At 41.4% G+C, this 12,381-nt stretch overlaps 1 protein-coding gene across 1 annotated transcript; it reads right to left on the bottom strand.

The window, feature by feature from the left end:
- Positions 1–2,678: 2,678 nt before the first annotated feature.
- pfn2a (profilin 2a) lies at positions 2,679–7,119 on the bottom strand. The gene is made up of 3 exons (XM_030114664.1): positions 6,748–7,119; positions 4,986–5,178; positions 2,679–3,807 (listed from the first exon to the last, which is right to left on the bottom strand). The coding sequence occupies exons 1-3, from the start codon at positions 6,874–6,876 to the stop codon at positions 3,710–3,712; spliced, it is 420 nt and encodes a 139-aa protein (XP_029970524.1). The 5' UTR covers positions 6,877–7,119; the 3' UTR covers positions 2,679–3,709.
- Between the last annotated feature and the right edge of the window lie 5,262 nt (positions 7,120–12,381).

Below are 12,381 nucleotides of genomic sequence, written 5' to 3'. Positions count from 1 at the left end.
TCTGGCAGAATGACACACTAAAGTTGTAAACACCAAAAGCTCCAAACAGAGGAAAATCACTCTGCCCCTGCTCTCTCGACACGCCATTGACTTAAAGAGGAAAAGCAGCGCACGCAGGCAAGACGCCTCAACACTTTGCTGCACCAAGGTTTCTAACTGAGCCCTCTTTGGTCCTAATTAAGGCAAATCAAACACCTGATCCCTGCAGGTGCTGGCAATCCTGGTTAGAGCCCTGAATGCACAAGGCTGACAGGCTGAGAAGTACCGTCGTCCTCAGGAGTGGTTGTGGGGATGTTTTATGGTTCTCAGGCTTATTTCATTAACTCTTGCAAAGTTTCATTCCTTGTATGGTTTTAGACTGTGTAGTGCCATTTGAATTTGCATAAGCTACTGTTATAGGACTCCAAAGCGCTGTTTCACAGTGTAACAGTTTATTTCTGTATGCTATGGTTGAAATGCATGTCGGCTTTGATGCCTTTGTGATGAGTTGTGCATGAGCTTAAAAGTTTAGAAAACATGGTCACTGTGAGTTTATTTATACCTGAGATACTAAGATATCGTCATTTGAAAGTAGTTCCTGTTCACTTGTGGTTACAGAAGCCACTGACACCAATAAACTCAGTTTTTACTTGATCAGGCTGCAGCAAGATCAGACTGAAGATATGGAAACACGCTTACTGTCTGTTGAGAACTTAAAAAAAAAAAAAAAAAAGCTGATTTCTATTTTATTGCAGATCTAGAATGGGCAGACAATACAAAAGTTCATGTAGTGTGATTGAAAGCTACAGGTGGGATGGTGGTGTAGTGGGAATGTCGGCAGTTTGAATCCAGGATGTGCAAAGCTTGTGTGTTGTGTGTGTGTGTGTGTAGGTTTTCTACAGAACAACCCCGACACTGAGGTAATGTGCTCGTCTTGTTTAGCCGTGATTGTCTGTTGACCTGTCAAGAAACACACACACACCAGGGGTCGACAACAGCAACCCTGAATTGGAAAAACCAATGAAATGGGAACTGTAACCTTGAATGAATCATAGGATCATGAAACTATTTTAATTCTAGTGTAAAACTACCCTGTTTACACATCTGATTCCCAAGCTGAAAAAAGCCAACATGTGTTATATTTATTGGGAAAAAAGCACTCTCTACGAAGGCCCCTTCATCCTTTAGGTTAAATAATATATAAGTGTGTATATATATATATAATGTTACCTCAATAGAATTTTTTTCCCCACAAAGTTGCTTTATGTTTAACATTAGACTTTGTCAAATACTCGTTTCAAGGGCTGTGTGTTAAATTTTAGCCATTCTTTCTGCTGCGTCACATCAGTGCCAACCCGTCCAGGGTCCAGAGGGTGAACGCTGTAAACCCGTTTATCACAAACTACAACACGCCCATGACCCGACGCTTTATCGCCTTCCTCGAGTGACTCAACACGACCCTTCTGTGACTTGAACTTGTTCTGCAAACGGGCTGGGTCGAGTTGGAAAACCTCCAGGTTTTGGATTTATCAGACTATTAGATTTACATTAGTATTACATTGCATCATAAAACCATGTAAAAAGGAGACAACTTTGAGTTAAAATAGTTTTTGTTCTCACTAAAAGCGTGTACGATCAGTTCAAACTCTTACCCACAAGGCAACAGACAGGAAGGACATCGGCAGCACCTCTGGTTGGAATAACTTTTATTTCATCTGTCTGTAAACAAACGTCTCATCAATTCATGGCATTTGAAATAGATTTTGTGGCAGAAGGACTTTCCAACTCAAAAAAAAAAAAAGACAATATTGCAAACTTTTCTCTTTTGTTTAATTCTGTACATATCCCACAAAGTCTGGAAATTACTGAGGCCAAAACATCCCTTGGGAAAGTGCCATTGAGATACTTTCTGCCCGAACAGCAGCTAAAAATCCAACTTGTAGTCGCAACAGATCAGATATTGATTTTATGGCACAGAATACACAGTATTTCTCAGATTTTTTTTCTTTTTTCCACAAGACAACTTACAAATGTTCTTATTCCAACCAACACCATTTTCAATATGTTTAGTGTACACAGCTGTTTTTTTCTTTTAAATATACTTCTAAGTACCGTACTATGACAATTTGTGAATACACCTTTTGATGACTAAAGCACAAGGCAAATAAAGTCCGAGGCGCCGACGGCCTCGGTCGACAGTCAGAATGCATTCATACTGTAGTAAAATGACATTGCCGTTTCATTGGTTAATGGATAAAGAGGTTAGCAACAAATTAGTGAATGAAAGGCTTTAAGTAGTGTTGAAGTCTAAAGAAGCGGTTACGTGTTTACAGTCATTTGAAGTTGTCTTAATGATTTACAGTCAACAGGTGATGCCAACAATCATTCATCAGAAAAGCTGAAGTCCTTCTGATCCTCTTCTATTGACAATTGGTCCAAAGGGGGAGAGGAGAGCGGAGAGAGGGGGAGATAACCTCACGGTGTGTGTGTGTGGTGATTTACAGCTAAATTTACAGAGAGCAGGCGATGACTAACATTTGTCGGCTGTCAGAGGTGGAATGTCCACTGAGAGTCCAGGATGTGGTGAAGTACAGCGACAATCTCAGCAATGCTGACCTTTAGACGACACTCACAACGGCCCGACGCCACATCGTTAACTTTAAGACCACATTCAGGTACGACAGCGAAAGCAAATGTGATGGAGGGGAGAATGAGCTGTGCTTCAGGGTGATGAGTCGGGATACAAACAGGACTCCGTCAGCTTTTTTTTTTTTTTTTTCTTTTTTCCTTCTTTTAATCTAAATGGAGGCTGGAGGACTTGGAAGATGGAGGCAGATGTGAAGATGGTTTTGGCTGGAATATCACAATAGGACAGAGCGGGGAACAGGGCTGGGGTCTGAATGCTAATGATGGTATGCATGCAACTTTAAAATGCCCACATGCTGGTTTAGGGAAGGGGGGGGTAAAAAAAAAAAAAAAAAAAGAATAAATGAATCCAGCATCTTTTAGTCATGCTCAGAAAGCATAACGGATGCAAACTGTGGTCACCTTTAGACGTGTACTTCCTGATCACCAGCCACTCGCTAAGTGAATGTTATACAAAGAGAGTCCGAATTTCTTTAACATTTTTTTTTATTACACTTTGCGATCATTTTTTGCACACTTTTGGTTAATTAACATTTAAATGAACATGCCATTATTGTAGTGCCAAAACATAAGTACAATGTTGAAGTGGGGAGGATTTAATACAAAAAAAAAAAAAAATTGTGAGGGGAGTGGGGGGGTTAAACAAACAAAAGGCCTGTGTATAAAAGTTGACTGGGAAGGACTTAACATTGTATGTCACCAAATTGTGAAAGTAGTGTGAACACAATACAGAGGGGAGTGGGCTGCTAAGTTGACGAATGGGTGGAGATGTTGCTCAATATTTAGATTTCCTCAGGCAGTCAACCAATGAATAAACGTTCGTGTTGGTAACTCCACCATGGACCACCCGCTGTTCCCAGGACTAAAACCAATACTGGAGCACACAAGGAAAAAAAGAGAAATTAACAAAATTGAAGAGTTTCCCCCCCTACAGGACAAGGGGAGAAGAAAGGTGACAGTATCTTACCACTCTTCATTGCTATTAAAAGTTTCCAAAACATTTGACTGCAGGTGAAATCTTAACAGCAATACTTCTTTTCTCTTCTTTTTGTCCCTCAATTTTATCTAAGTGAGCTTGAAAACATTAAAACCCTGATTCCCTCAAGTATTTTGCCATTGCGAAAGCCTTCTTATTCAATCCACCTCCATGGACTCCTTCTTTGCCCATTACAAGAACCAAAACTGAAAGAGAAGAGATAAAAAAAGGAACAGTTAAGAGAACGTTAAAGGAAAACATCCCCATCATGAAACCCACAGTTCAGAGAAGCTGCATGGCAAACAGGGATGAGTGCAGGTCGCTTTCTTCCTTTCACCGACCTCTGCTGCTGTTCGCAACACAGTCGAACTCAACGCTCACGCCCGATTAGATTCAGCGGTTTAGATTTGCTGTTGAGTCTGTTAAATCAAAATGTGACTCAAACAGTTAAAGACTAATTAAGATACCATGAATCTCCAAGGAAATGTAAAGGCTACAGCATTTAGAGAAGAACTAATTGGTGCCCTTTGCCTCCCCGGACATCACACTGTTTGCCATAGCAGAAGCGTAACAAGTGGAAATGTCTGAAATAAAAAAAGAAAAAGAAAGAAAAGCTGAAAAAGTTACAGGAAACCCCGAGAGCTTCACTTCAATTGCAATCAAGTGTTTCTCATCTTAGGATTTGGCTGAATACTCGGCGTACTGCGCCAATTAGTTTTATCCTACAAGCTGCAGTCCAATAAACTCAAAAACTGAGAGAGACGGGAGCACTGCGAGACACCGAGGATACAGAAGAAGACTAACCCTGAATCACGTGAAGTTCAGGACGAAAACTATCAAATATGAATTGGATGTCAGGAGTTTCACTGGAGCTCTAAGAGCCCTGCTTGGATACAGGTCAAATGTTGACATAAAATCAAGCTGGGTCAATATATTTACAGCTCAGATTATGTCTGCAAATAAGGAAGTTGCTCAGCCAGTTTCATCCGAAACTTTTTTTTCAGATTCCTTGTCTTATATAAAAAAGAAAGTAGGGTCAGAGTTGAGAGATGAACACAAGCCATGGAAAAGCACTAAATACCTTTAAGTTCTAAACTGTAAATACAGCTAAGGACAAAAGAAAAAAAACACTACTCTAATAAATCATAAAGGCTGACTTTTACCAGATTCTGACATTTAATAAATGAGCCGCCACAAAAACAGAAGTAATCATTGGTCTTAACCTTACAGGCTGTTATGCAGCTCAGAAGATATCTGAAGTGTGAATCAAGCACATTTATTTTAGGTTCAAATGAAAATATGTCTGCATCTCAACTTTCCTGGGTTGTCTACACCTGTATCAAAGCAATGGAGAGTTTCAGATCAACCTTTTCTATATATTTACCTTTTCCAGCTTTTCCCACAGTTACATTGTATGTTGGCTCTCCGTCTTGGCTTTTCGTCCTGATGTCCATTGTCCAGTCTCCATCGCTGTGCAGGCTGTCTCTGAGCACCGAGCACTTCTTTGCACCCAGGGTGAGACCAGAGGTGTAAAAGGACTCACGGTCCTTCCCGATTAGGACATCTATCTCCTGAGCCTGGGGGGAGGTGGGGGGGGGGGGGGGGGGGGCAAAAAACAAACAACCCAAAAATTAAAAAAACATGCAGTTGTATCATGTTGGAATTACAGCGACTGTGACTAGAAGCATATTTCATACAACATCAAGTGCATGACAGGAAGGAAGGCCGGCCAGATATTCACCACGAAGGCATGTCCAATGCCAAACATGGAAGCTAAAGCAGTGTTTGAGCTTCATCAACAACCAGTGCCTTCACATCAGAGAAATATTCAGCAGGAATACATTTATGGAAGAAATAAAATCACTGCAACTGCCATATAGTCAGCTCATTCAGAAACTTGAACCCATCAGCAAACAAATAGGTTCATGAAGAATTTAAAAATTGGTAGTTTGACTTTATATTCCTTATAAATGAAAACAAGCTTGAATAGATATTAACACCACATCCTGATATTTCACAGTATCCTGGAGATATGTGGTCGCACCTTACTAATCTATTGCATCTTATGCAACAGGGCAACTGAAGGTATGCTCTGTTCGCGTTTGTTTTTGTCAGATTAAAAAAAAAACTGAATTAAGTATTATTTGATGTGAGATCGCCAAAACTAAACCTAGGTCTTAGTTTGAGGCCTGCATGCCGGTGAGTTCAGTGCATTTAACCGAGAGAGGTCCCTGGATTGTTTCCTAGACGAAATTATACAATCAAGTAATCATTAACAATATCATTTAAGAAGGAAATGTCGAATTTTACACCTTTCATTGCAGCTCGATCAAACATTATCCAGCCGATCTCGCTACTTCACTGCATTTCTGACTAGATGTGCCACAAATGGCGTCAAAAGGGAACAGGATAAAAGCCCGCTATACGTGAATAACCTATCGATTGTGACCATCGGCACAGTTACTGAGAGCAAACACACCCAAAGCCAACAATAAAAGGGTGACACGGGAGCCTGCAGTGAGGAGCGGAACTGACGTGACGCCTCTCCAGGACTAGCCCTAATGCCGCTCCGTCAGCGGGGAAAAAGGCTCGTCGTCACCCATAATCAGCGTTGGACTCTTGGTGTCTAAATAAACCGCTAATATCGATGAAGCGGTCGCATTTCGCTTCAATCCGACCACCCGTCGGGTGAAACGAGCCCCTTTTGGGCCGCGGGTCGCCGGTGAAGCAGCAGCTTAACGTTAGCTAATCGAAGCAGCCGTGCACACAAAAGCATGCACGCTCGCCCCAGCCTGACACCGTCTCCTCGCCTTTTTTTTTCCTCCCCCTCTCCCCGTTAACCAACACGCCCGATGTCCCACAGACGCAGCCTTCTGGCGTCCGTCAGGTGTTCGTCGGTGGCAAAAGATTAACACCCATGTGCGCAAGAAGCGACAAATGAACCATTATCTCTGCCACACGAGGTCTAATCCCGCAGCGTTTCCTTAGCCGACACAGGCCATCGGTGAGCTAAGCTAGCCGAGGAGCTAGCTCGGCAGTCATTTAGACCGCTCAAAGTAATCGTTCCCCGGCTGCTCCGACCGCACTGACAACTCTATCACACACATCCAGAGTCGCACTCCCAGTAGTCGATTTTGACCTCTTACCGTGATATTGTTGAATGTGCCGCCGGCATGTCCAGCCCAAACATACTTGGCGTCCGTATACCCAACAATGGCGCTATCCTGACAGCTGCCATCGGCCATCAGGTTATCCACGTAGCTTTGCCAAGACATTTTTCACAAAAAATCTGGCCCTAAATGGAATTCAAACAGCTCTGGAAAGAAAGGTTGCCAAACAAGGCGAGTGTCGGAGAGGAAAGAAAATGGCCCGGAGGAGAATCGAGACTCTCGGATCCAACCCACACTTCGACGTTCACCAACGCGAAGGCTGGGGCAGCAAAGAAAGCCAGGGCAGAGCGGCGCGGCGGCGGCAGCGGCGGCTGGGTGTAGTCCGTATCAGATCCCTCCGCACAATGAGCGCCCCGCCGCTTTTATGGCAGCGGGCGGCGGAATAAAGAGGGACTTATCAGCTCCGCCAAGAGGCAAAGTCTGCCGGAATGCGGGGCCGTGTCGAGATTTATCAACGTTTTACTCATTTATTGTCTCAGTAAATTCACTTGGTCACCGGGTTTGTTTCTGGAAATAAGGAATGACACGTAGGAATGGATGACAAAGCCTGCTGCACTTCCTGTTGTCCAGCCGCACATAGTGCGCACAGGCACATGGATTCATACAGGAATCCCATTAAAACAGTAATATCTGGGATCATGTTGAGAATGGTCATAACATTTGGCACTATAGTACCACAAAAAAAAAAAAAAAAATCACAAAGACACTATACTGGAGAGTGACATTTCAAAGGGAACTAGGTAAGTTACTACAGAGACCTTAAAAAAAGTAAATACCTATATGAAGTTGACGATTGAGTAGTAAAAAAGTAAACTAAATTACAACAATATGACGGCATGTATTTTACACTGCAGTTAGTGCTCTTACGTGGCTGTGAGGAGGGCATGGGTTCAAGTACCAGCGAGCCGTTCTATGAAGAGTTTGAATTTTCTTCCAAAGCGTGCATGTCTTTCTTCCCGGTACTGCAGTATCCTCCCACAAACCAAAAAGCATGCATGTAAGGTTAAACTGGTGACCCTAAATTATCTGTATGCGGTTGTCTGTTTTGTTGCGTTTGCCTTGTGATGGACTGGCGACCTGCCTTCCTCTCACAGTCTTGACACATGGCCGTTCGGCCAGTTGGTGACTGGAAAGTGAGTGTTTGTATGATCATATATGACTATTATTTTTGTGATTGCTTAGAAAAATAAGTGAACGTCTTCTTTTCTGCCACTCTATCCGGCAGGGCCCTGAGGCGCTGGAGCTCATCCAAACTGTGTATGGGTGACAGGTTAGTGGTTCAGTGTCAATGAGTCATAATTGCAGAAAGTGAACTGCCAATCATTTCTAATCAAATGTAATTAAGTTGATCAGTCATTTTTTTGGTGTTTCTGAGTGACATCTAATACAGACTGCAATCAGGCTCTTAAATCTGACTGTTTATCGTTTACTCCTCTATCTTGTCTTACATATCAACTTTATCCAGTCTATCTGGCCTCAGCGAGTTCGCAACTGCGACAGGTAAACAGAAACCATGGAACTATTGGAAAAGCTACAAGTTCATCACAGGGCAAACACGCATCGACACATTCAATTACCCACAGGCAAAACAACCGTAGAAACAGGCGGCTGTAGAAACAAACCATTCACTTTGAACTGTCACATCTGCTTAAAGAGACATATTATTAATTAAACAACAAATAAATAAAGCAACTTAAATATTGATCATATGTGTTTCCAGTTGTGTTGTAGCCGCAGAGATGCCAAGTCGATGTCTATGTGAAAAGCTACCCATCAATAAACGCAACACTCATTTTGATCTACTTCTAGTTGTTATTTGAACTTAGTTTGGACAGAGAAGCTATATAGAAGTTGGAATAAAGTAACAAAGATGGCCATATTATATTTTGCCTTCATTCAGAAAACTGTATCACTGCATGTGTATTAGAAGGATAAAACCCTTTTCTCAAGTGTATAGATTTATCATATTAGATGTGTAATATAAAGGGAGAGGTTACAAATCTCCTGAATCTGAGTATTTAGCACATTGAATCAAGTGTCATCTAACCTCTAATCCCAATATTTGGCTTGTAAATCCTTTAATTGTGTGAATATTGTGACATTGTTGTGGCGGTGGAACCCCTTTTCACTTTCTCTCAGATTATTGCCTGGATTTACATTGAAAGTTTGTCACGTCTTCATGTTTATTGAGGTCATGTTGGAGACACTTTTGGCACACAGGGTACCAAATCTATTTCTGGGGCTAAGTCAGCAGTTAATATGGGTTGTTCAAGGTTGGACATTGTCTTCCGCGTTGAGCCAGGTACAACCATCAGGAGTGCATCATGAGAGGAGGGTGGAGCTAGATCCTGTCCAGGTGGAGGAGCTGAAATATCTCAGGGTCTTCTTCACAAGTGATGGGTGGAGGGATTCTGACATTAACTGTAATTTTGGGAAAAGTGGCTTTAGTAATGACATTTCTATATCTCATTGTTGTGGTGAGACAGAAGCTGATATGATAAATACACAAAATCTAATCTTCATGATCTTCTTTGTATTTTGTTATCTTTAAAGGTGCATTAAGGAGTTTTACAACCTTAAAAATACTTATTTTTCACCATAAATATGTTACACATTTTTAATGATGTGTACAATGTGCCCTGACATATTCATTACAAGTACCTCTAACAGCGCTAAATTGTCACTTGAAAGTTGCAGTGCCGGTCCGGCACCAGCATTTTTTTGGGGAGAATTTGAAAGGAATGACGTAATGCACGCTCCGGCTGGTTAGGTTTCATTTTGTCCGCCATTACTCCGCCAGATGCTTAGTGAGCAGCAACTGAGCAGGATCTTCCAGAAAGTAAGAAAAGACTGGCTTCTAGCACTGCCACAGCTCCAGCACAGTCTCCACCAGGTAAAAGAAACTTAAATCTTACTTGAGCGCTTCTAAACGAGCGAAGACGGAGTCCCCCTCTTCCGTGCACGTGAGCCACAGGGACGAGTTTTTCACTAAGCTGCGTTACGCCCAAGGCCTGCAGGGGGCGCTGTTTCGCATAAAACGTGCAAACTCCTTAAGGCACCTTTAACGAGAGTGATATACTAGTTTGTTATGGCGGATTTCCTGAAAGCAGAAACCAAGCACCAACTCCAAGACTGAGATCCTCAAAAGGAGATGCAAAATAACCGCAACGAACATAAAAATGACCAAAGACGCAGCACCAAAAATGTTTGTTATGGAAAAGACAACAGACACATGAAAACAGAGCCAAAACAGAGTCTCTTAGCGAGATCATATTAATGAAGGACAAGGTCTGAAGGAAAATTTAAAATGCTTTTTTAAACAATCTGCATTTACTGAACCGTGAACTGGTCAGTCCTGCTCCTCAAGGACTCTTGACGTGCATGTTTTACATGTCTCCTGCTGCATAACACCTGATTCAAATAAGTGAGTCGCCGTTGAGCTCTGCAGAGGTCTGACAACGAGTCGTTCATTTGAATCGTGTGTTGGAACTGGGTGACGTTTAAAACATGCACGTCAGTACCTGAGGAGCCGGATTAAGACGCACTGCATGACGTGCCAACTGAGGAGAACAAGTTGTTCAGCTTAAGCTATATTGGAAAGGTGGTTCAAACCTTTGGTAAAACAAGTGATTGATAAAGTTTTGCACATCTCCCTGTGCATGTGGGGTTTGATGATGAATTGTCTCTGATTGTCTGTGACTGACTGGCAAGTCTGTCTGGGTGTCTTCAGTGCTCCATGAGCGTAAATTTCTCATTAAGTTGTGCAGATGATGTATGGAGTAGTATAGTATTCATGTAAAGAAAGAGGGTGTTGATGATCTTAGAACATTATTATTCAAGAAATATATCCCTGATGCAAATATCTTCCCCAAATGTTTTTTTTTTCAAGAGCCTAAAAAACTGCCATGTAAAGAGTTATTGCTTTTGTGCAGTCAACACATCAATTCAGCCACACTTTGAGTTTCCGCACAGTTTGATTCAGCTCAGTAACGCGAAAGAAAGAATAGAATAGACTTTATCTCACCATGGAGAAATTTACTGTTACAGAGGCTCATAGAACACATGGGGTGGGGGGGGTGGGGGGGGGGGGGTTGCAAAAAAAGTGAGGAAATGTGCAAATTAAGAATAACAATAACAATGAGAATAATTACAATAATAGAATAATGATAGAAATCTAGAAGAAGAAAAGATCTAACTTTCTATAAAACATAAATATAAAATCCAACAGGGCCTATAATATATACAGATATGTACATGGTTTAGTGTAAAGAATGAGTGGTATAATAAAGTGACCATGATTGATTCTGGGGGTTATATGCAGGACACTCACTGTCACTGAAACAGGATAATTGTTGCATCACCAATCAGGTTAGATGAAGTGAAGGAGTGACCTTTTCATTATAATTCCAGCCTGAGAGATTCTGTCATCATAGTAAATCTGTTATTGTTCTGTTTTGACCCAGTAAAGTATGATGCAAGCCAAACCTGCTAAACCAATTCTTTCTCTGTTTATTGACCAGTGTATCACAGAGAAATCCTGGAAAACCAACAAATGCATTGTCATAGAATATAACAGAATAGATCTAAAACCCTCATATTTTCATGCTTTTTTTTCCCTCCAAATGACATGGACAGACAGACTAATTTCCCCAGTGGTTACAGTCCTGTGATCCTCTATCAGAGGGATTAAAGGGACTGACACTGGCCCACACAATAAAATTGCATTGTGTGAAAATTGCTTGAAAGAAAGAAGAAAACATTGACTTTATTTCACAGTAACAGTGACTTCATTCAACCATTCATCTATCCACTGTTTTAGGAATGGTAGTTCACAAACAGTTACACTATCTGCAGAGGCCAGTGACAGTGGAATCCAGCAACCTTATTACACATAGAAAAGTAACATTCATATTCAAGCTGCAATGTGACAATGGATTTGTGGAAATATGCATGCTGAATGCTGCAGAGGTCATACACCCTGACAAGTAATTGTTAAAATTTCGATCTGAAGAGAAACTCTGTGGTAGAGGGGGCATGTTGGGTTTTTCTGCATATTTGCTAAATGAAGCACAAAGTTAAGGCATTTGCTTTACTTTTGGAATGCAATAGAGAAATGTGAGCTGCAAAACCAGAGTGAGAAGCATTGTGAAAAACAGCATAGTATTCAAATTGCGCTTAATGTAAACCTCCTAAGGCTTTATGGAGGACATAATTTTTTATAGTGTGGTTCTGCCTGTTTGCAATGGAATAATAGGACAATTTAGATATGTTTTCATAGGTTATTATGTTCTCATAATTTTCAGTGTGCTAAATATATAGGTTGTCAATTAAAATGAGGGTTTTTTTTTGTTTTATTATTTATTTATTTTTGTCTCACAGAGTTAATACATTTAAAGAGATACATTGCACACAAAGAATTTCAAACCGGAACTGCAGGATCCTGTCGGTATTTTTTTATGATACTAATGCTCAAGCCAAGCAGAAATGTTTCGATAGCATCAGTTTAGGTAACACTGCAGTTTATATAGACGCCTATAGAGGGTGAAGGTGAGTTAGACAGAGCCATGGTGCCTTCACGGACCGGTCGGTACAAGCTCACAACAGGTCCTG

This window comes from Salarias fasciatus, chromosome 18, assembly GCF_902148845.1.
Source record: "Salarias fasciatus chromosome 18, fSalaFa1.1, whole genome shotgun sequence".
Classification (NCBI taxonomy): Eukaryota; Metazoa; Chordata; class Actinopteri; order Blenniiformes; family Blenniidae; genus Salarias; species Salarias fasciatus.
This window is presented reverse-complemented; position numbering and strand designations above follow the sequence as displayed.

What these genes read in the sequence shown, in the direction of transcription:
- pfn2a (XM_030114664.1), bottom strand. Translation starts at nt 6,876, where the DNA reads ATGTCTTGGCAAAGCTACGTGGATAACCTGATGGCCGATGGCAGCTGT. An exon ending in GCACATTCAACAATATCACG is followed by an intron (nt 5,179 to 6,747) that starts GTAAGAGGTCAA and finishes ACCTCCCCCCAG; the next exon opens with GCTCAGGAGATAGATGTCCT. An exon ending in TGTGGGAAAAGCTGGAAAAG is followed by an intron (nt 3,808 to 4,985) that starts GTAAATATATAG and finishes CTTCTCTTTCAG; the next exon opens with TTTTGGTTCTTGTAATGGGC.